General features: G+C 37.3%; 1 protein-coding gene across 1 annotated transcript; it reads left to right on the top strand.

Moving 5' to 3' along the window:
- Positions 1-288: 288 nt before the first annotated feature.
- LOC131932059 (mucin-2-like) lies at positions 289-23,287 on the top strand (the record flags this gene model as incomplete). The annotated part of the gene is made up of 8 exons (XM_059288928.1): positions 289-467; positions 1,684-2,399; positions 3,157-3,250; positions 4,539-4,645; positions 15,672-15,856; positions 17,799-17,905; positions 18,731-18,875; positions 20,492-23,287. Coding segments are annotated over 8 exons (4,225 nt in total), but the record flags the coding sequence as incomplete, so codon positions are not given.
- Between the last annotated feature and the right edge of the window lie 1,533 nt (positions 23,288-24,820).

Genomic DNA, 24,820 nt, shown 5'->3' on the forward strand with positions numbered 1-24,820 from the left:
GAAGGGGGAGACTAAATTAAAAGCTTGACGTCATTTACGAATGACCCCTAGTCAAAAGTACAGAATGTTGCGTAAACCCCTGTTATTTGATTTCACCCTCCCCCTCCCACCCCACACCCCCCAACCATGGCAATGTACCAACATTGCATTAGTGCCATCCCCATTAGCTACGTTTTGAACTGTTTGATTGTTAAATGTTAAACTAAAAATAGGTAGCCGAATGTTTGACAGTGGCACGGAGGAATGTGATTGGATTTGATGCCATGTTGTGTCTTTTAATTTCATCAGGTCTGACGCGGTGCGGGCGGATGTGACGTCACGAAGCCGGAGAGACAAGGAGAAGGAGGTTTTCTCGGAGCTGTCCTCCCTATTACCCCAGGAGCTTATAGAGAGCTTAAAGCCCGATAAGCTCACTATTTTAAAATTGACCTTGGCCTACTTAAAATGCAGGAAAAACGTTGAAACAGGTGATTAAGCTAAACCACCATACCATAAAAGATATTCTTAAATTTCGTGCTTTTTCCGAATTAATTACCATATTTAATACATCAGTTCGTGTTTAAGACTATTAGAAATTGATTATTGTTTCATGAAATATTTAATATTTTTAATTTACAAAAAATATCCATAGGATCCAATTCACTATATTTCCACTATCTCGAAATATTGTGACTGGGCTTTGTGAGAATGTGTGTGTGTGTGTGTGTGTGTGTGGTGTGTGAATGTGGTGTGATTTGATCTTTTTTTTCTAATTACAAACAAGCGGTGAAGTCCGTGGCCTGTTTTATTTTAACTGTTAGAGTTAAGGTTTAGTTATAAGGTTAGGTTTTTTTTTAACTCCCTTTTTTATGTCGGCGTTGTCTATTCGGTAAAGCCCATGGTTGCTGATCCGAAAAGTCTCGAGTTCGAACCATCGGGCAGATGAGGCTCGATAGCTGGGGACAGCCACTCTTCTAGGAGAGACAACTCCAAAAACAAACAACTGCTGCCTTGTAGTTTATTCTTGGTTGTACAAAGGCTATGGAAGCAAGTTAATAAAAAATAAACGGGCTGAAATCGGAGTCAACGGCTTATATGGCGCATAACCAGTTGACACATAATACGTAATTGTATTGAATGGAAACCCTCCCAAAACTAAAATTAAAAAACGAAGAAGAAGAAAAAAATAAAATGAACTAACAAATAGAAATTAGGTATCAATGATGGCAATATTTTTTGTGAAAGATTACAAGCTACCAAACTTTTTAAAAAATCAAATTTAACAAGACTAAAGTTATGAAGATTACTAGCAATTAAACTTAAAAATAATGAATCTAACAAGACTAAAGTTAAAAAGATTACTAGCAACCAAACTTAAAAATAATGAATCTAACAATACTAAAGTTATAAAGATTACTAGCAATTAAACTTAAAAATAATGAATCTAACAATACTAAAGTTATAAAGATTACTAGCTATCAAACTTAAAAATAATCAATCTAACAATACTAAAGTTATAAAGATTATTAACTGTCACACTTTAAAATGATTAATCTAACAAAACTGAAGGTATAAAGATTACTAGCAATTAAAATAAGCAATTTAACAAGACTAAAGTTATAAAGATTACTAGCTATCATACTTTAAAATGGTCAATCTAACAAGACTAAAGCTATGTATACAATGAAACTCGACTTTTTCCAGAACGACTAGACCAAGCGGAATGTCTGGCACCAGAGTCTGACGACGACCCGATCAGCGTCAGCGACTGGAACTCACCGGACCGTCCATCTGCCATGTTGGACAAGTCTGGCAACCTTGTGGCTGGCACCTTACTGACACGCCCATTTTTGATCAACAACCCGGATATTGAATTGCCAGAGTCGGTCTTGTTTAACCTGAGGAGGCAGTTTCTCTGTGAGGATAAGAGAGACGTGGATTTGGAAGAGAAGATGTATAAGATCCAGAGATACAAGGAAGGTTTGGAAGCAGGGATGAGAGATTTTCTGCGGGATACTTGCCCAACGCTGGTTAATCACAATACTGATTTTATTTTAAAAGAGAGTTCCGAACATAACAGCGATATCCAAACGTCAAAGTCGACTCAAAATGCAGGGAGATTATCGCGTGAAAGTTTAAGTGGTTTTCAGAGCAGTGTGGATTCTGTATCAGTTGTTGCGAGAAGGGGAGGGATATCAAGAGTGACGGGACTTGATGAGGGTGGTGAGGTAGGAGGTGAGGTAACTTCGAGTGCTGGAGTATTGAGTGAGGTGAGAGGGGAGGTAACTTCGAGTGCTGGAGTGTTGAGTGAGGGTTCTGAGATGCTGGAGGCAATGCATGGGTTCTTTCTGATGCTGGATAAAACTAAGACGGTGATTTTTGTCTCGAAGAATGTGTTCAGCTACCTGGGACAGTCGCAGGTAAGTCGTTGGCTTAAGCTATAGGTAGAGAAAAAATATAGAACAGTTACAGTTTAGTCGTTGGCTTAAGCTATAGGTAATTTAAAAATATAGAACAGTCACAGGTAAGTCGTTGGCTAAAGCTATAGGTAGTTTAAAAATATAGAACAGTCACAGTTTAGTCGTTGGCTTAAGCTATATCTAGAAAAGAAAATAGGACAATCACATGCAAATCGTTTGCTTAAACTATAGCTAGAGAAAAACTATAGGACAACTACAGATCAGCAGATAGCTTAAAACGATAGAGAAAAATTATGGTACAGTCACATATCAGTAGATAGCTAAAAGCTATAGGTAGAGAAAAAAATATGGTACAGTCACATATTAGTAGATAGCTTAAAGTTAAAGCTAGAAAACAATTGTAATCATGTACTTTAAAATATTTAGAAACAAAATGTATGAATGGCGGCTGGGGAATATTGACATCACATTTCCATTCACGTTTTGGCGACATGAACAAATAGCTGACACAAAATATTTTTTTTTTAGTTTTTATTTTATATTTTAATAATTACTAGATCTACAAATAGACTAGATCCTTCTTTTTTAATAAAAAGATAAAAAGTGTGTAAACGTAAAAAAGAAGAATATCAAATTTAAAAGGGTAATAATTATCATCAAAATGAACTTTTTCATTTGTTTATTACAAATCCCCATTTAAATTTGTTACTGTGAAGTAAACAAATGTTAATATTATGTGTATACAACTTTTTTTTAGCATAATATCATCGGCCAAGATGCAGCAGAGTTGATCTATGAAAAAGATTACCCGGAACTGGTCAGGCAGATGGACGATGGTCAGTTCGAGAAAGGTAAACACGTTTTTATTTCGTACACTAACCTTTTAGCTTATATTGTTAGATAATTTACCCCGACATACTTACATTTTTTTTTAGTTACACAAGAAATGGATGCCGAAAAACTGAGCACTTTTATGTTTCAACAATATTTGAGTATCTAAAAGTTATGTAATTTTGTTTTCTCCAATTAAAAAAAAAATTATTTATTACAATTGGATATATTTGATATTTGGTATTTTCGGTAACTGAACACATTTTTATAAATTCAAAAACAATTTCGGTGTTTTCATTTTATCACAGAAATTTATTTTAAAAATAAAAAAAAATAAACTTGGCATAACTGGGTTATGTAAATTAAAAAAGTATAGCTTTATTTAAAATTTCTATCGGCTAAGTTATGAGTACAAATTACTTGAAAATAAGGTTTTCAGAATATTGAATATTTTCAGAATATTGAATATTTTCAGAATATTGAATATTTTCAGAATATTGAGTATTTTCAGAATATTGAATATTTTCAGAATATTGAATATTTTCTGAATATTGAATATTTTCAGAATATTGAATATTTTCAGAATATTGAATATTTTCAGAATATCGATCGCGGAGTTCCCATACAATCAATGATCAATGTTTGTCTTACGAGGGTTACACTTCATGATATAATTTAGACTTGATGAAAATAATAGAAGCGTAGTCCGAAGCGCAAAAAAATTATGTTGCTAACTTCTCTGGATACGCCAATGTAATAACATTGATTGATAAAATATTACATTCCTGACACTGATAGGCTTAATTTCTCTCTCTCTCTCTCTCTCTCTCTCTCTCTCTCTCTCTCTCTCTCTCTCTCTCTCTCTCTCTCTCTCTCTTTTTATTTTTTTTAAATTTTTATATTTATTCGGCTGCTACTAAGGCAAAATCGACAAAAACATGATTTTAATACATATCAACATTCAGTGGCGTAGCCAGGATCGTCTCAAGGGGCGGGGGGGGGCGGGTTCCAATTATTACCCGGGGACGAACTTTCGATTTGCATCCCCCCCCCTCAGACTTTTGATTTGCACCCCCCCCCCCTCAAACTTTAGATTTGCACCCTCCTCATACTTTATATATATATACCGAGGGGTCTATGGGGGGGGGGGGGGGGTTTATGACCCCCCCCCCCCTGCCTACGCCACTGTCAACATTAATGACGAAAGGCATTTCGTCAAACTTGTTGGAATCTATACACCTATTTCACAGTGTAATCTCCAATTTTCGTACTTATTCATTTCCCATTTTTATGTTTTCATTCCAACAGATTCCGTATCTGGGGTTAAAGGTCAACGTCTAAAAAGAACCATCTACCTAGCCATGAAATGCTGGTACCAAAAACCTGGATCTAAAATAAAACACAGCGGATACTCGGTAAGTTTTCCTTTAGCTGAGCGGGTTCGTTTCATTTTATTTTACAAACTAAGTGTCTTCTCGATTTTGATCACAAATTGGTGCCCCCACCCCCATATATTTATTATATTTATAAATGAGATTTACATTTTTATCCAACCCATTCTGGCGCCCCTAGGGTCGGCGCCCGGGGACATATGTACCCACCCGCATCCCAGTTGCTACGCTTCTGGTTTCGGACGTCCATGAGTCAACCCAGCTCTAATAGGTACCTGACTCACATTAGAGAACTGAAGGCGGCTGGGCATAGTGCTGACCAAACTATCCATCTATATGCCGAGGTCATTGAAACAGATGAACTCTACTTCACTTACACAATACTTCATCTGCGAACGGGAAAAAAGATGATGACTATCAGAGTTTCTTCCAGGCATCTCTTCGGGGGTCCACCGCCCCCCGAAGAAAGTCTACCCCCCCCCCCCCAAACGAAATGGAATTTATATAGAAAATATATACTTTTGACAGTGTCCGCCCCCCCCCCCCCCCCCCGAAAAATTTCAATTGCACCCCCGGATAAAAACAGTCTGGAAGAAACACTGATGACTATGTATTATTAACTGGTACTTACCCCCCCCCCCTCCCTCCCCCTGACAATGTTCTGTAGTTAAATTAATTTGTTATTGTAAAACGTGATTAGATCGTTTGTTAGCACCACTGACCCAACGCCTTCAACTAATAACAACTCGTCCCATCACTAACGCTAACCCTAATGCGCGTCGTAACTTAAAAAGGCGCCTCCTTCTGATAAAGGGAGGAAACAAAATATTTCGAACTATAAATAAAAATATATTAATTACAAAACATACGAATAAAAATAACGGATTAACAGCATTATTGGAATTTTATTATACAACGGTAAACTGTTATATGGAAAAGAATATTAGGGTGAATTAATAAATGGATTGCTATAAGAACTCGAGAGTTTAATTACACTGGGTTCCAAATAAAATCTGAATATTGTTTTGCCTAGTAACGCCAGTGTAAATTTTAACTAACCAAAGGGAAATAACTTTTAATAAAGTTACTAGGTTAACAAAAAGTAGTTTTGTTTCAAAATAATAAAAAATATATTTAAATTAATGAAAGTATTTATGTACAAACATAATTTTAGTAACTAAAATTATTTTTTTTATTATTATTTTCAAATAAAAATGTTATTGTTTAACTCTATTTTGAGTTTTTAAAACCTTAGTGGCGTTATATAATAATTTTTTTAAATAAGCGAAATTTCACGTTGAAGTATTCATTTGGCAAATAGTCAGAAACCTTTTATTTTTTTTAATCGTTATTAAATCTTATTCACCCCCCACGCCGAGGGAAAAAAATCCCTAAAACCATCATTTAATTACACATTTGCATTTTCAGGTTGGTTTTCTTTAAAAAAATTTTTTTTTATATTTAGACGTTTTGTATTACATCTATGTAAATAAGTAAACCATTTTAAATGAATGAAAGTAGACTACAAGTAAGAAAGAAATATTACTATTGTAAATCTGTATCAGTCCTCACAGGCCGGTGATGAAAACTGTAATACTAAAGCGAACACACACAACTGACGCTGTAAATTACATGTCTGAGGCAAAAAAAAAAGGCAAATTTACATTCAATTTCATGCTTATTTTATTCAAAGGTTGGAACATGGAATGGCATTCGTGATAGAAAAATCATACGAAGAGGCTCACATAAAATAAAGGCAATAAAATGAAAAAAAAAATAATTAAATCTTATTCAGTGTTGTATTCACCGGGGTGGGCCAGCCTTGTGACCACGGTTCAATTCTTACCAGTGCCGACCCCTTCAAATATCGTTCAATAGTGAATTTCATTTATTCAGAATGCATTTCTCTATCTGTCAGTATGCATTATTTAGACCCGGGTGACTTCATCTTTTAGTTATTAGCCTCCAACGGTTGAGCCAGGTACTGGACGATGGGGTACGAGTAGGGTGGAAGATTAGCCCTGTGTGAACCGAAGGACATAAGTGACCAATACACGGTAATCAAAACAATACCCCAGCTACGGAGTTGGCTGTGTTGAGGCCTGCCTGGCGAATGGGAGAAACCCCCTGAGCCGGCGGTGTCCGTAAAGAAAGAAAAAAAATGCTTTAGCTTCTAAAATGGATTGGGAAAGTCCTATAATTATATTATGTGATTAGGAATTTTATCAGAACAGAGCTAGCTAAAATACTTTAAGATGTTTTGTGCGTAACATGTGTATGCTTTTATATGAATAACTATAAATTTTATATATAAAGCTATTTATGTCAAATAAAAAATAACATTTTTTCATCTAATCCTAATTACATGCTGTAATATTGACATTAAAAAAAATGTGTTAGTGGCACTTTAAAAATTGGAAAATTTTGTAAATTGTAACTTTTGGCTCTTCCGTCTCAAAAGGTTTCGACCCCTGGTATTAACGATAAGGTGGTCGCGACGATTAATAAATAAATAATATATTAAATTAATCGACAAACCCAATAGCAATGATTTAGAGCCATTTGCGTGCTCTGAAATATCTTTCTGTCCACTTTGTGGGTGGGAACATTAAACAAAAAAACAAATCACAATGACTAGACTGATGTCATCTTGGCTAGTGTGACGGTGAAACCGTTTAGGCCTAGCTCCACGTTATTCTTACACCACCCCTTACCTGCTCTATACTCCCCCCCCCCCCCTCTATACAACTACGTACATTCCTATCTTTCGTCCCCCTCGCAGGCCCCTCTCTAGTTGGCTAGTTTGTCCACGTGACACACCGCCAATGTAAAGGCATATAAGGGGATGCAACAAAGGGATTCTCGCACTCTCCCAGCACTGAGCTCAGCTGGTGGTGTCGCACGCGGCGTTGGGGCCGTCGGCCCGACCTCCACGTGTTTTTCTGGGTTTGGTTTTACTTAGTTATTTCTTACTTTTACTTAACTTTACTTTTTATATGCATAATTGATTAACAGTGTATCAAGGAGTTTTAATAAATACCATATATAGATATTATCTTGCTGTCATGTATTTTTTTCATAAACACTATACATTGTTACTTTACATTGTGCTAGTCGATGACTTACCTGAATTACTTAACTTTACACTGCCCGTGCCTTAGCCCACAGGGCATTTAAATACTTATCTGACCTAAACTATTCCTGCCTGTGATGTAATTCCACGTGGCAGTTGAGTAGATATTTGTTACCTGCTGTACTACTTTTATCCTGCACGTGTATCAGCCACGGAGCAGTAGATATATATCATACACAGCCTCATTCTATTTTACTACAGGCCGTAAACTGCGGGCATTGAGTTGACCCGTAGTCATCGGACCTGCTATTTTATTTTATTAACCGGCCGTAAACCCTTGCCAGAGACAAGAGGTCATCGGACCTGGTAAGAACCAATTATCATTTTAATAAGGCTGTGAACTCTGGGCATTGAATTGACCCTTAGTCATCAGACCTTAATAATATTACCTCTAGTTATACAATACTAGAATCTATATTCCCGGTAAAGAAGCGGCACAGACCCTCTTACCGGTTGAATACCAGCATTTCACTGATTTTACTATTATATCTATTATACGGTACCAAATATTTATCTTTTACCGTTAACATGGGGGCTCGTCAAACTAAATACTAGACACGAGTTAGCCACTCGTATTTGAATAAATCCTGCTGTTTCACATATTTGAATTTTACTGCTGTTGTTTACTTTGAATTTTCAGAAAAAATATTTCTGTGTGTTATTGCTACCTGCTCAAGAAGTATTCTGTACAACTGACGGCTGCACAAGAAAGGCAAGACCACTGGAATTGTAGCTAAGTGTCAAGTTTTAGCTTTTGACTCTGACTTACTACGTTGATTCCTTTAGTGGTACTTTTAAAACTGGTCTCCTATTCTTGTAGTTAGCTTAGTAGTCTATTATTTGCAGAATAGGCCTACTTCTGTTAGTCTGTCAAATACTTTTCTTGTAGTTAGTTTATTGTTAGGCGTGACCCGGTACACGGCTTGAGCACACGCGTGTCACGTTACCAGTGTCAACGGCCTAGCCAGGCTGCATAATGAGTGGCTCCACTAGCATCCCCGCCCTCATCAGGTACGCCATTGACTATGGCTACGAAGGGGCGGCACTCAGTGCATTTGTTAGACAAAGATACCAAGAGAATTTAGAGGACTTACAAGAAGAAGAGGAACGAAGAAGATTAGACGAAGAAGAAAGATTAAATGAGCTGCAGTGGGAAGAAGAAATTAAATTAAAAGAGAGAAAATGGGCTATAGAAGCCAGGTTCTATGAATTTGAAAGATCGGAGTGGGATAGTATCAAACCAATAGCAAAACAAGAAGACGAAATGTTAGCAGATACCAGCATATCAATAGCTGAGAAAATTATTATTTGTAACGAACGTATAAGAAGAATGACCGAAATGAAAGCACGCTTGCAGATAGCCGAGCAGGCGATGCTTGAGCAGCTGAAAAACATGACCATATTAGGACCTGAACCAACACCCGCTACACCAGACACACCAACCCTGCCACAGGGAGAAGATAACACTCATGATGCTACACTGAGCCATAGCAGCAACTTCGTTAAAATTACTTCCCCTGCCCCGACTGAATCATCAATAAACACAGCACCGGATGCTTCAGTCGACCTTAATTATGCAAACAACCCAACCACTGAGATTGTCAGCCTTATCGGCCCCATTGTTATACCTACCACACATACCAAACCTTACCAGCCCCTGCCCAGAGGGAAAAAATTCGCCGACGAGAGGAGGATCGCTCTCGGTCCTGAATTACCTGTCGCAGCTATACAAGGGGCAGATAATCAACAAAGCAAGTTACAATTATCACCCTTAGCAACAAAATCTGGTTCTCGCCCCTTGCGGACCGAATCAGACTTATCGTCCCCAACTAACAGCACAGTCAATTACTGCGTACCTGGCCAAAACAAGAACTCTAACGCTCAAATTGGCCAACGCAGACAACCTCGTTGGAAGCCCCGCCCTCCTACATACAACTTGATGAAACAACGGTCCAAGGACACCAGCCTAAGTTATCGGGAGACGTGCCGTTTGCTCTATAGCTGTTGTGTCCATGTCTACCCATCTCTAATTACTGGCGCTTCACGTTTTGCCACCCACCCCATTCTGAGTTTTGACAAGTCACTAAGCATAACTTAGCTAGTTAGACTTAGGGTGGAATTTCTTAGTAAGTCATGGTCGATTGCCTGAACTTAGCTCAAATCCAGCCTTGCACTTAATTGATGCAAGCTGCACAGTTAAAAAATAATGAAGCTATTTTATGACTTACTTTGATATATGTTGTATACACAAGCATTGCTTTTTAAAAAAAATTCTATGGGCATTTATCATTGTCATATCTTATGTAATCATAACTTCATATCTATGCATAAATTTGTTGGTTTCCCTTGTTCTTGCAGTATTTTTCACAGGTTTCCACTGACTTCTTAGACCTGGTTGTCATACTTCTAAAACAGAACTTGGCGTTAGTTAATTTCCTGAATACAATGTAAACTTATACTGAACAAAAAAATGTCATTATTCACCGTTGTCTTATTACAATTTACATAAAAACAATTTTTGTTTTCTATAGCCTCTAATGGCATATCACAATGTTGTAATTGATGTTGGACTAATGTATACTCATTTTGCCTGTCAATGGCCTATGTTTCAATGTTATTAATTTTCGTCTAAAGACATTGTTATTTACATTTTTTGCTTAACTATACTTTGAAAGACACATGAAAAGATATTGTTTTATTTCTGGTCCGCTGAAAATTGCGTTACCACGAAATTTTAGCGAGGAAAGGGGGTGTGACGGTGAAACCGTTTAGGCCTAGCTCCACGTTATTCTTACACCACCCCTTACCTGCTCTATACTCCCCCCCCCCCCCTCTATACAACTACGTACATTCCTATCTTTCGTCCCCCTCGCAGGCCCCTCTCTAGTTGGCTAGTTTGTCCACGTGACACACCGCCAATGTAAAGGCATATAAGGGGATGCAACAAAGGGATTCTCGCACTCTCCCAGCACTGAGCTCAGCTGGTGGTGTCGCACGCGGCGTTGGGGCCGTCGGCCCGACCTCCACGTGTTTTTCTGGGTTTGGTTTTACTTAGTTATTTCTTACTTTTACTTAACTTTACTTTTTATATGCATAATTGATTAACAGTGTATCAAGGAGTTTTAATAAATACCATATATAGATATTATCTTGCTGTCATGTATTTTTTTCATAAACACTATACATTGTTACTTTACATTGTGCTAGTCGATGACTTACCTGAATTACTTAACTTTACACTGCCCGTGCCTTAGCCCACAGGGCATTTAAATACTTATCTGACCTAAACTATTCCTGCCTGTGATGTAATTCCACGTGGCAGTTGAGTAGATATTTGTTACCTGCTGTACTACTTTTATCCTGCACGTGTATCAGCCACGGAGCAGTAGATATATATCATACACAGCCTCATTCTATTTTACTACAGGCCGTAAACTGCGGGCATTGAGTTGACCCGTAGTCATCGGACCTGCTATTTTATTTTATTAACCGGCCGTAAACCCTTGCCAGAGACAAGAGGTCATCGGACCTGGTAAGAACCAATTATCATTTTAATAAGGCTGTGAACTCTGGGCATTGAATTGACCCTTAGTCATCAGACCTTAATAATATTACCTCTAGTTATACAATACTAGAATCTATATTCCCGGTAAAGAAGCGGCACAGACCCTCTTACCGGTTGAATACCAGCATTTCACTGATTTTACTATTATATCTATTATACGGTACCAAATATTTATCTTTTACCGTTAACAGCTAGGACCTCTAGTTTCATTTGGTAAAATATTTTGTACGAGCCGACCCGCGGCGTATTATACGCCGCTATTTAGTTGTTTTATTTTCTACTTTTAAGTCATTCATAATTTGTGAATTCGACAGTACCAATGCTGCCACTGAAAATATCTGCTTTAAAACACTATCAGTAGGTCGTTAAGGACGATAACCCTCTACCCCCCCCCCCCCCCCCGTGAAAGCAAACTCCTCTTAGTTACCTCCCCTAAGTTTAAAATCGTTTCAAACTACATTATCTGCCCCTAATAGCCGTCACTAAACCCGGTTCATTTAGCGTGAACTACAGTTCACCAGACCATGTAGGGGTGGGGGTGAAAGGGAGCGCGGTTACAGCTTGTTTTTTAGCGTCTCCCAGAAGATAATTATATATATAGATTAGTTAGATTATATTCTAATTTAACCCATTCCAATGTTAAGAAAAAAATTAATTCAATAATGATCTATAATAATAGTTTCGCTATTTTTTCACACTGTGTGTCACTCTGTCCTGAACGTTCTAGAGAAAACTTAAGGAAATTAAAAAGGTGCACAGTGAAAGACTGATGTCACATGGAACATATAGGAAGTTTTCAAAACGAAACGAAATATGTACAGTTCAAAAGCCGGAAACGTATGCACAATAAAATGACTTCATTGAATCTAGAGTAAACATGGAATTAAAAATCCAGTGCCGGAAAAATACATAATCTGACGTCATTGAAACTTGATAATACAGACGCTAACTTTACAACCTAATTAATTTGGCTAATCTTAAAAGTGATCTGCATGTAGAGTTTCTTTTAGGCATATCTTTGGGTGTCACCCCCCCCTCCCCCAGCCGAAGAACGTCTGTATGAACTACAAATGCGACAAGTGTTTCTTTCAAAGTTACACGAAAAAGAATGACGTCATTGATTCTAGAGTAAATAAATCTCATGCCACAAAAATAATGACGTCATCGATACTCGATAATAAAGACACTAAAATTACCGCCTAATTTTTGTATTACTACGGCTATATTTAGTATAAACGTGCACTAACCACGTATAAATCAAGGTTAAATCAGGTTATAATGCCGATTTTGGTTTAGAGAAAATGTTAATAATATCAACCTAGCGCCCGTTGTATTTCTCCCTTAACGGGCCATTTATCTAGTATGAAAAATTTAAGGCTGAAATAGTTTAGTAAAAACTCAATTATTTTTTGTGTAATCTAGATTCTAGTTTCTCTGACCAACATAACATAACACTCAGCTAATTCTCGAATTTAAAAAAAAAACAGTCATATATTTAAAGCTATAGCATTACAACTCAAATTTATTGGTTTATAGGCCGAGGTATTTAATCTAGAATCGAGTTTGTCCGATCGACCAGCCATCTTTATTTTCAAGCGAAGACCTGCTCCATGATCTAAGTTCATAGTTCAGTTCGGCTTCACTTGCTTACAGTATTACTCTCATTATTACACGTTGTCCTTATATAAGTAGATAGTATTATTATTCTTTTAACCCACATGTTTTTCAGCTCTAGTTATAAACTTCAACCCACCCGACCAAAAAAAAACAACATTGTCCAGAACATTGAACTACAATTATTTTTACACAGTTACATTTTCAGGTTAAAAAAAAAATTGTATTGAATTTTTTTTTTTTTTTTTGAGTAAGAAATCTTAAATAAATGAAAGTACATGTCAGAAAGAAGTATTAGTATTGTAAATCTGTATTAGTCCTCACAAGCCGATTGTTAAAGCGAAATTATGTGTCTGAGGCAAAAAAAAATTCAAAAAGTATTAAAAAATAAATAAATAGAATAAAAACTGTGAATACTTAGAAACAATTTTATAAAAAAAAGTAATGCATGACAATTGTGACGTCACTGAAGTAAGTAGGACACCGGCTTCGTTTTTACTTTTGCCAACATTTACATTTGTGATAAAGTGCAACAATTTAATATATGTATATAACTTACATAACCAATTAAACTACTCAGAAATACAGATTGTCTCATTAAAATTAGACATATATCGCCTTGGATCGTTTCACAAAGTGCGGTTTACCTCATCGCCTCTATATCTCATCATCTCTGAACCTCATCACAGATACACCTCTTTACATCTGTAGGCCTACCTTCTACCAATTCACCTCATTCATCATCTCTCTAACTTATCACCTCTACCGCTCCAAAGAAGGTGCCAACAGGCGATAAAGGATCTAGAATTATAAAAAAAAGTTGTTTATTTTATAACTATACAAAGAATCGGATTCCAGTATTACTAAGACTTTAAGTTCATTTTAGTAAAATTTACAGTTCTTTTAATCTAACTTCAACATACATAGATAAACTTTTATAAGGAAAAAGAATATAAGAATTAATCAAAGTTGCTGTTAATGTAAGGGATACAGCGGTTTCCAGAGTTGATTGTTGATGTGTAATGATGCCATTTTTTAATTTAAAATAAACAAGGGACGCAACTTAAAACTGAGTTACCAAAAACGCTTAAAGTAGAAACATTCAACAGCACAAAAATAAACTAGAGATTACAAGTTATTCTATAATAAGTCATCAATACGAAAAGCTTAAAATGAAAAAATGCTACCTTTATAATTTTAAAGTAATAGATCTAGTACTGCTTCAAATAAAAGGAAAACATTAGCTGAGTTAACAAAGTCATGTATATAGTTATGAATTATTACATTGCAATGTGTTCCATTTGTGTTTATCTGCAAAGCAAACGATCTATTTCATTTTCTCGTAAATCTCGACGTTGTAGACCCCGATTTGTCAGAAAAACTTAACTTTGCAATGTTGTCTGTGTGATTCTGTGCACACGATAACTTGAGTATTGTTACAGCTAGGTTGATGAAATTTCATTTATGAGTATTACATCACATTTGTAGTTCTGATTCAATTTTTCAGCGATTTCCGGTGACCGAAAGTGGAATTCGTTCTAGTTTGTTTCAATTTTTCATAAGGTTATATACAGTTTCTGATAAATAGATGAAATTTCACATATAAGTAAAAGATCTATTTTGCTGTTTTTTCTGTCGAATTTTGAGTAGTTTCGGGTGACCGAAAGTAGTACTAAAATTTCCGGGGGTGGGTGGACACGGTTAAAAGTATATAGATTTTTTTTCGAAACGATGCCTGACAACACCAACCTTATTATATCATTACATAGATTCTCTTTACCTTAGCTCATCTCTACCTCTACACCTCTTTACCTTAGCTCCTCTTAAGCTCTCCGCCTACACATCTCTACCGCCTCACCTGTACATTACAACCTTTCTTTACCTCATCACCTACGTCATCATTAATCTACCTGAAAACCTACCTAATCACATGTACATTATAACCTTTCTACCTCAGAAAAATGTATGCCTCAACGACATTCTACCTCGTCACCTACCTCGATACCTTGTTTCTCATAAAATAGCTCATATAACCTCTTTACCTCATTACCGACCTCATCACCCCTGTCCCTCATCCCCTACGTCATTACAATTGTACATCAAAACCTCCTTCATCACCACTGTCCCTCATCACCTACGTCATTACAATTGTACATCAAAACCTCCTTCATCACCACTGTCCCTCATCACCTACGTCATTACAATTGTACATCAAAACCTCCTTCATCACCTATGTACCTCATCACCTACCTCACCAGCTACCTCATCAGCTACCTCATCAGCTATCTCATCCGCTACCTCATCAGCTATCTCATCCGCTACCTCATCAGCTACCTCATCAGCTACCTCATCCGCTACCTCATCAGCTACCTCATCAGCTATCTCATCAGCTACCTCATCAGCTACCTCATCATCTACCTCATCAGCTACCTCATCAGCTACCTCATCAGCTACAACATCATCGACATCATCCCCGTATTACCTTCTCACCTAATCACCTGCTTACTTCATTATCTCCCCAGCTCATCCACTCATCACATATTTACATCTTTACCTTCCCAACTCATCCCCACATCACATTACCTCATTACCTCTTCACCTCTTCACCTCTTCACCTCATTACCTCTTCACCTCATTACCTCATTACCTCATTACCTCATCACCTTTTTCCCCCCACCTAATTACCTCACTACCTCTCTACCTCATTATCTCATCACCTCTCCACCTCTCTATCTCAGCTCTTCCAATGGAACGTCAAACTCAGCCTGTACCGTGACCGTGCTACGGGTCAGGTCAAGGTCAAACAGCTGCTGTCCGTCTGCTGCCCCATACGCAACAACATGGTCACCGGCATCCAGACTGACCAGAACATGTTCATCACCAGACACGCCCTCGACTACAAGGTCGTCTACTGCGACGCAAGGTCAGCCGTTTGAATTTTAGAACCAATCAGATTTTTTTTTTCTTTTGAAACTTCTAGGTCATAATCAATCAGACTTTTTCCCTTTTGAAACGTCTAGGTTAGACGTTTGAATTTTATAACCAATCAGGTTTATTTTTTCCTTTTTGAAACTTCTAGGTCATAATCAATCAGACTTTTTCCCTTTTCAAACTTCTAGCATAGACGTTTGAATTAGCCTATATAACCAATAATATTTTTACTTTCTCGTGTAGAGAAAGTCTTGTAATCGTGCAAAAAAAAAAATCGAGATTTTTACAAATCTCGACGTTTTACACCTCACTGATACGGAAAAACATAATTTTGCAATCTTGTCCGTATGTCTGTGTGTCTGTCTGTCCGTGTGTAAACACGATAACTTGAGTACCGTTACAGCTAGGTCGATGAAATTTCATATATAAGTATTTTATCAAAATCGTAGATCCTGATCAACTTTTGAGCGATTTCCGATAACCGGAAGTGGTACTTTTTCTACTTTGAATTTTTCAAAAGCCTATAACTTGAGTACTATTTCAGATAGATAAATGAAATTTCACTTGTAAGTAAAAGATCTAATTTTCTGCCTTTCGTCAAATTTTGAGTAATTTCCGTTGACCAGAAGTACTAATTTACGTTATTTTCGATTTTTAAAAAAACGCATGTAAATTTATAAAGTACTAATAATATTGCACACTATTATGTACATTTTGTTTTGGCGTTCGCTTGGTGCGCAATTCTTTTTCTATGAGATTCTATTCTATTTTTAAAATCATGTCTATATTTCAAGTTATATAAGAATATTCGAGAAAGTTTAGGGGAGATCACTCCCGGTTTATTTCCCTTTTGAAACTTCTAGGTCAAGCGTTTTAATTTTCTAACCAATCAGATTTTGTCCCATTTCTAAAACATCAAGATTAGAAGTTTAGATTGTATAAACGATCACATTTTGTCTGAATTAAACATCTGTGTCAGACGCTCCAATTTTTTTAAACTATCAGATTTTGTCCGATTTCTGAAACATCTAGATTAGACGTTCAACTGTTAAAAAAAAAAGATTTTGTTCTTAAGATCATCACGGTCGCGTGTTTAAATGTGTAAGAGACTATCAATTTCTAAAAGATAAAAGCAATGCCGTATGTTGTTCTGATTTTAAAATAAACTACAAGAGTGCCTATCTATATTACATTTTTATTTTATTTTTTATAATTAAGGTTCATGTATGCTTAAAAGCCAGCATTCTACAGCTGATTATCTAGACTGTTCTATGTCTTCCTTTTAACAAAAAAGCACGTTCATTTAGTCTTACGTTTTTAATTTCATGGTCACCAATTGCTCTAATGTCTTTATCATTCTTTATCCATTGACGAAAATCATTACGTCTATACTTTACCCAGCTAAAGTAGCAGAAAGATACCAGAGCAATAAAGCTGCTGTTTTCAGCTTTTCTTTACCACATGGATACTATTTATCAATTTTGAATTGTTACTTTAAATTTACACAATGCAGTTTCTTTCAATTTTCGACCAAACTTCTGTTTATGAGTGTAATAGAATACGAGGTTTTTTTTTATCCAGTTTGGCCCATCATGAAACACTGCTAAATACGCAAATATCTTTTGTAAGTTTTGTAATGTTTATATACATACATACATATATATATATATATATATATATATATATATATATATATATATATATATATATATATATATATATATATATATATATGTATATGCATATGGGTGTGTGTATATATATATACATACATACATACATACATATATATATATATATATATATATATATATATATATATATATATATATATATATATATATATATATATATATATACATATGTATGTATGTATATATATATACATATATACACACAGACATATTGTAACTCATTCTGTCCTGTTACTGTAGAATCCACGACCTACTGGGATACAACCCCTCTGATCTCATCGGTACTGACGGCTTCAGCTTGAAGCACCCATGTGATGCCCTGATGTGTCTCTACAACCACAGGCACTGTGAGTCATCGCTTACACTTACATTTTAGTTGAAGTCACTTACACTTAGACTTCGCTTTTGGTTATTCTTGTATGGAATATTCGATTTTTCTTTTCTTTTTTTTTAATTTCTAAAATAAGCAGCTCTTTATCAATGACCCCCCCACCTCCCTGCGCATACATTTTAAATTCATTATTAAATTGTTTCTTTTCTTACGTTTGTTTTTTTTCTTCATAATTTTGTTGTTTTTATCAATGTCAGTATTTTTTTATATAAACCTCAATCTGAGGTTATAGTCCAGGGGAGGGGAGGGGTTATGCCCCGAGAATATAATAATATGTCGTTTGGTTTATGTCCAGGGGGTTTATTTGCGTTTATATTTCGAGATTTTTATTTTTAAATTGTCATAATATAAACCCAGATATTGAGATTAGGTAAATATATTGTCAATATATTGATTATGAATCAAATGTATAGATATCCATTCACCTAATCCTTGCCCTACACCGAAGCACCTAGCTTTGACTTGCTTAATTGTCTTCATATATGGACGTCCCTTTAAATGTGTCGTAAGGTTGTGTGTTTTGATAGATCAACTCTACCTCACCTATTATATTACGTACACGTCGTGTACTTGAAACTTGTAACAGATCGCTGTACACAAGGCTATAAAATAAAAAAAAAACACGATTGTATAGTCAGATCTACTCTGTTTTATCTACTCTATTTTGTTCATTAGAACTGAACAATTAATGTGTAAGTGTGTAAATAATCACATAAACTCTACTTCACCTATTCTTCGCCATGCTACTGACCCATTCGTGTTGTCTTGACCCCCTCCACAGTGATATCCCGTGGGTCGGACGACTCTGGCTACTACCGGATGTTGACCCGGGCGGGGTCGTGGGTCTGGGGTCTGTCCCAGTGTACCGTGTCGTACGACAGGCACGGTACGCCCCAGTACGTCATTTGTAAGACCTTCATCGTCAGGTAGGTCAGTTGTAAGACGTGCAGGTAGGTCATTGGTAAGACTTTCATTGTAACGTAGGTCATTTGTAAGACGTGCAGGTAGGTCATTTGTAAGACCTTCATCGTCAGTAGGTCACTCGAAATACGTGCTGGTAGGTCATTGGTAAGACTTTCATTGTAACGTAGGTCATTTGTAAGACGTGCAGGTAGGTCATTTGTAAGACCTTCATCGTCAGTAGGTCACTCGAAATACGTGCTGGTAGGTCATTGGTAAGACTTTTATTGCCAAGTAGGTCATTTGTAAGACTTTGAGGTAGGCCATAAGTAAGACTTTTATCTTCAGGTAGGTCATTTGTAAGATTTAAGGGTAGGTCATTTGTAAGATTTAAGGGTAGGTCATTTGTAAGACTTTCAATGTCAGATAGGTCATGTGTAAGACTTTTATCGTCATGTAGGTCATTTGTAAGACTTTTATCGTCATGTAGGTCATTTGTAAGACTTTGAGGTAGGTTATTTGTAAGACTTTCATTGCAACGTAGATAATTTGTAAGACTACCAATGTCAGATAGGTCATTTTTAAGACCTTCATTGTCAGATAGGTCATTTGTAAGACTTTTATCGTCAGGTAGGTCATTTGTAAGACTTTTCTTGTCAGGTAGGTCATTTGTAAGACTTTTATTGTCAGGTAGGTCATTTGTAAGACTTTTATTGTCAGGTAGGTCATTTGTAACATTTGGAGGTAGGTCATATGTAAGACGTTCATCGTCAGGTATGCCATTTGTAATACTTTGAAGCATATCATTTGTAAGACGTCTATTGTAAGGAAGGTCATGACATTTCCAAAACTTTCAGTTTCAGGTACCTCAGGAAGGTAGTTCTTGAGTCAACTCAGTTATAATGAATACCGGATTCAAATCTTGACAATTAACTTTTATTAGGACCTGCCATCAATTTTGTTAGCTGAGGTCACAAATCATGACTTCTTATTTTCCCTGTAATGCTTATTACCTAAACACGTATCAAATGATCAGATTTTCAACAAATCTTGTCTTGACCATCCTATTATATCATGGAAATGCTAAGTCGTTGACCTTTCTTCTTCCTCTACTTCGTTCGTAACATTGTAATATTAGATGAAGTCAAACAAGACCCACATTAGTGCTAATGGTCTTCCAATATTTCTGCATCTACTTTCTAGACACGGGAAAATCTGCTAGATTGTTTTGTTTCAGTTTTCTCTCCTAGATAGTTGCCTTCGCTCAACTCAGCATTGCCTTAATCTGTCTGATTGTTAAGAGCGAACTCAGGATTTTCGGGTTAGCGGCCATTTATGCTACCACCCAACCACGCCGTTCATTGTGTGCTACATTGTGTGCTAAATGCGTGTGCTACATGTGTGTGCTACATATGTGTGCTACATTTTTGTGCTACATGTGTTCTACATGTGTGTGGTACATGTACTCTACATGTGTGTGGTACATGTGTTCTACATGTTTTTGGTACTTGTGTGTGCTACTTGTGTGTGCTACATATATGTGCTACATGTACCGTCAAGATTTAAACTATACTTAATTTTTGATACCATGTATTCATTTCCACCCTCTTTAACTAAAATCTTCTCCAACTTTTTATTCCAGCAAAGAAGAAGCCAAATGCGTGCTGTCTAGAGAGAGGCAGGACTACAGAAAGATGAAGTGCCAGGAACTGGACTTTGACCTGACCACTACCGGCCTGAAAATGCCAACTCTGGCAGACAACCAGCTCAAGCGGAAACGGTCGTCTCCCGATGACGTCATCGCCACGGTTCGAATGTCAAAGACGGAGGTCAAGAGTTCAAACCCGCCTCATTCAGATTTTCGTGTCTCGCCGAATACCGTGACAAGCGAGGTCAAAGTTTACCCGACGGTTTCATCCCCGAGTAGAACATTCACAATCACGACTTCCTTTCACTCCATGCTGACCCCAGTCGTAGGTGAAGGTCAGTTTAGCTCAAAGATGACGACACGTCCGGTATGTTTCAAATCCTCCCCAGGATCAGTACATGCTGTTATGTCTTCATCGCCAACTGAAACCTCCTCAGTCGAATCTTTTCATCGCCTAAACCAACCTTCGCCACCTCATTATCCCAGCGTTCTGCAGATTGAAGATAACTCACATCATAACCTTCTAACAGAGAGCAAGACAAAAAGTAGAAAGAGGTTCAAACTAACGCCAACCAAAGAACTCGAATCCACTTTGGTAAAAAATATTCCTGAGAGTGATGGCTTCATTTTGTCAGAATCTATAGATGAAATTTCCAAAACAAATTCTACAGATCTTCAAGATCTTTATGAAGATCATTCCTTGAATACTTTCCCCACAGACGATATACCAGACAGACAAGGTCCGTCACCCTATGTGGATATTCAAAACTTTATTGATTTTGAGTTACCAGAAGGATTATCCTCCCATATTTCGTCTTCATTGATGTCACCATCAACAGTGTCACCTTCAGCAGTGTCAAATTATACCGTGTCACCTTTAGCACCAACAGTATCACCACCATCGGTGTCACCATTTACCCCACCAGATAGTGACTCTTCTTCTTCGTTATCTAACACAGCAAGCTCTGCTAGTTCGAAGCTTCTAGACTCTGGATCTCACCTGACAGGTGTGGTTTCACCTGAATCCATGCAGGAGTTTCACACTATACCTTCGTCCTCAGAGGTGTTTCAAACCTCACCTGCATTCTCACAGGTGTTTCACACACAACCTGAATCTTCACAGGTGTTTCAAACCTCCACTGCATCCTCGCAGGTGTTTCACACACAACCTGAATCTTCACAGCTGTTTCAAACCTCACCTGCATTCTCACAGGTGTTTCACACACAACCTGAATCTTCACAGGTGTTTCAAACCTCCACTGCATCCTTGCAGGTGTTTCACACACAACCTGAATCTTCACAGGTGTTTCAAACCTCACCTGCATCCTCGCAGGTGTTTCACACACCACCTGCATTCTCACAGGTGTTTCACAACACACCTGCAGCCTCACCTGTATTTCATTCGTCACCCAAACAGACCCAGGTGTTCCAGAGTTTAACGGCACCAAATCAAGCATCCCCAAACTCTCGTGAACCCACTGAGATATTCAACGAGGGCCTGGACAAGCTAATAGAAGAAATCGTTTCAGCCGACGACTCCTTTTTCTTCCCAGCATTCGACCAATCTACAGAGAAAAAGGAATCTATTAGCAATTCAAATTCTAAAAATCTTAACCATTTTGACTCATCAGTACATCCCTTCACACGCCAAAATGAAATGAAAAACGGGAATACGGAAATACGCGAAGAAAATGCGAATTATGTTGAAATTTCTAAAAATAGTTCCCACGTGACCGACTCCATAAGTGCGGAGTTTGACCAGGAAGATGTCATGTGTCTGCCCAGTGAAGAAAGCAACAACAGCAGCGGTCCGAAATCTGTGAGGTCAACACTTCAGAGTTTCTACAACTCTGGAAACCATGGGATAATCCTCACCCCCTCCCAGAGACACGCCCACCCCGCACCATCAGAATCTTCAGCTGGTCTGCAAAACTACAGCCGAGACGCGGAAAACGCGCAAGTTTGGAATTCCCAGACATTTTTTCCGGCATCGGAATCTGGAGTTTACGCCACACCACAAATGGGATTAAGTAATTGTGTAAAAACGCGTCAAAATGACACGACCAACTTTTCTGGATCACCCTATGCCTACAGCGCTATCAGAAATCAATTAAATAACCAAAGATCAGTCATGTCTGGAGATATACACCAAACAAACGAGAACCAAACACAAACTTCAAAAATTGCGGAGGCTTATCCATGCCCTGAAAATAAAGAAAAGACTACAATTCTGGAACATTCCTGGGTGAGATCAACTTTCTCAAACAAAAATAGACCTTCTCTAATAAAATCCGGCTCTAAACAAACTCCGAAGAGCATTACATTAACACAGCCTAAAAAACTAAACTCGCTCAAGACCCCAACTCTAGGCTACAGAGCATCACGCCAAGGTCCAGAGTTCAATTCCACTCCAGAATCCTGCACAGAGCCGTCTTTAGACAGTCACCTGACTAGTCTGCACGCAACTGTTAACCCCATTTTAGACCATTTCTGTACGACGTACCCACCCGACGCTTCATCCACCAACCTTGACCTACAACGTATTTCCTCTCCGCCTCCTAGTGTCACGTGTTCAACCAATGAGCTAAATATAGGTCTGTCGGATGACCTGGTTGATCTAAAATTAGATTTCCCTGCTTCAATGCACAACAACGATAATTTCTTTAACAACTTTGATTATCTTTAAACGTAATGAAGATTTAAGTTTGTAAATTTGAATTTAGTTATAAAGCAGCTTTACACATGTTCAAAGAAAGCGAATGCGCAGCTAATAAACATTATGTAGCCTGATGACATTTTTTTGTTATTTGCGTGTGTGTGTGTTGACCAGGAAATGTATGTGTGCGGGGGATTGTGTTTACAGAGTGTATTATTTTGTGTGTGATTTTCACAGTATAAACACGTGTATCGTATTTCTCTTTTTAAAGTACCGTAGCTAACTAAACGATCCATGAAGTAAAAGTACAGAATCCTCTTCAGACCTATCGATCCATTGGGCAGGTGAAGTAGAGTTCATATGTTTCTTGGCCTCGACATTTGAATGCTTGTCTTAACATGAGACCATGTCACATAAGAAGTAGAGTTCACCTGTTTCTGTTAACACAGAATCAAGCCCGGGATCCGAACCCGAGACATTCAGGTTAACAGTCATGCGCTGTAACGTCCAACCACGCAGTAACTGATTTTTACTTTTTCATACACAGAGTACAAAGAATGTATTGTAATTGTGCTGAAAGTTTTTAAAAAATTTAATTGTTTTCACCGTTTTACATTTCTCCAACTGTATGAAATACGGAATATAAAGGAAGCATTGAAATCGTGCAAAAACTAAATCGATATTTTAAAACAAATTTGACTATTTATAATCTTCCGGAGCAGAAAAAACTTAGTTCTGACATCCTGTTCGTCTGTGTAAAATTAGTTGTCATTTTACAATAGCATTAAAAGTAAATAAATTCGTCAAGCGTTTTTGTTGTAAAGCTAATCTCCTAAACTAAATCGAACAGGAAACTTTAAAACTTCATCTTAAATTATCCCTAACCTTAACTTGTTAAGGAAAGCTTTGGACTGGAATCCCCAGAAAAGGGGGAAGGTGGGCCGGCCTAGAAAATCATGGAAAAGAACCGTAGAAGAAAAGGCAAAGGTCACTGGTCAGATTAGGAGAAGTGCCTAAAATTGAGCCCGGTGGAGTGGTGTGATTGCAGCCCTTCGCTCCCCAGGGGCCACAAAGGAATAAGTCTAGTCAAGACTTTACGTCATATCATGTTTTACTTGAGAAAGGCAAACATTAGTCTACGTAATCCCACTATATAAGAGTAACGGCTACAGGACATTACCACCCAAGTAATTACCCCCCTGCCTTCCCCCCTCATCCACTTATGTATTACCTTAATCATAACCTTAAGACAAAGACGAAAAACCTAAGAATTCACCTCACCCTAACATTAAGCTAAAACCAAACCCAACTCTAGGCATTGATTTAAGCCTAACCCTAAACCTAACCCAAACCCTAACCCTTACCTTAGCCCTAGCTCTAGCCCTAACCCTAACGCTAACCCTAGACCTATTCCTAGACCTAGACCAAACTCAAAGCCTAGCTCTAACCCTAGCTGAACCTTAAGCTATGAGCAGGAGATAATGTCCTATTATATGTATGTATATATATATATACATATAATATATATATGTATATATATATATATATATATATATATATATATATATATATATATATATATATATGTGTGTGTGTGCGTGTGCGTGTGCGTGTGTGTGTGTGTGTGTGTAAATATATGTAGATATATTAAAGAGAATACTATTTGA

The sequence above is a fragment of the Physella acuta genome, unplaced genomic scaffold (genome assembly GCF_028476545.2).
Source record: "Physella acuta isolate Inbredline_101_S28 unplaced genomic scaffold, ASM2847654v3 ptg002080l, whole genome shotgun sequence".
NCBI lineage: Eukaryota > Metazoa > Mollusca > Gastropoda > Physidae > Physella > Physella acuta.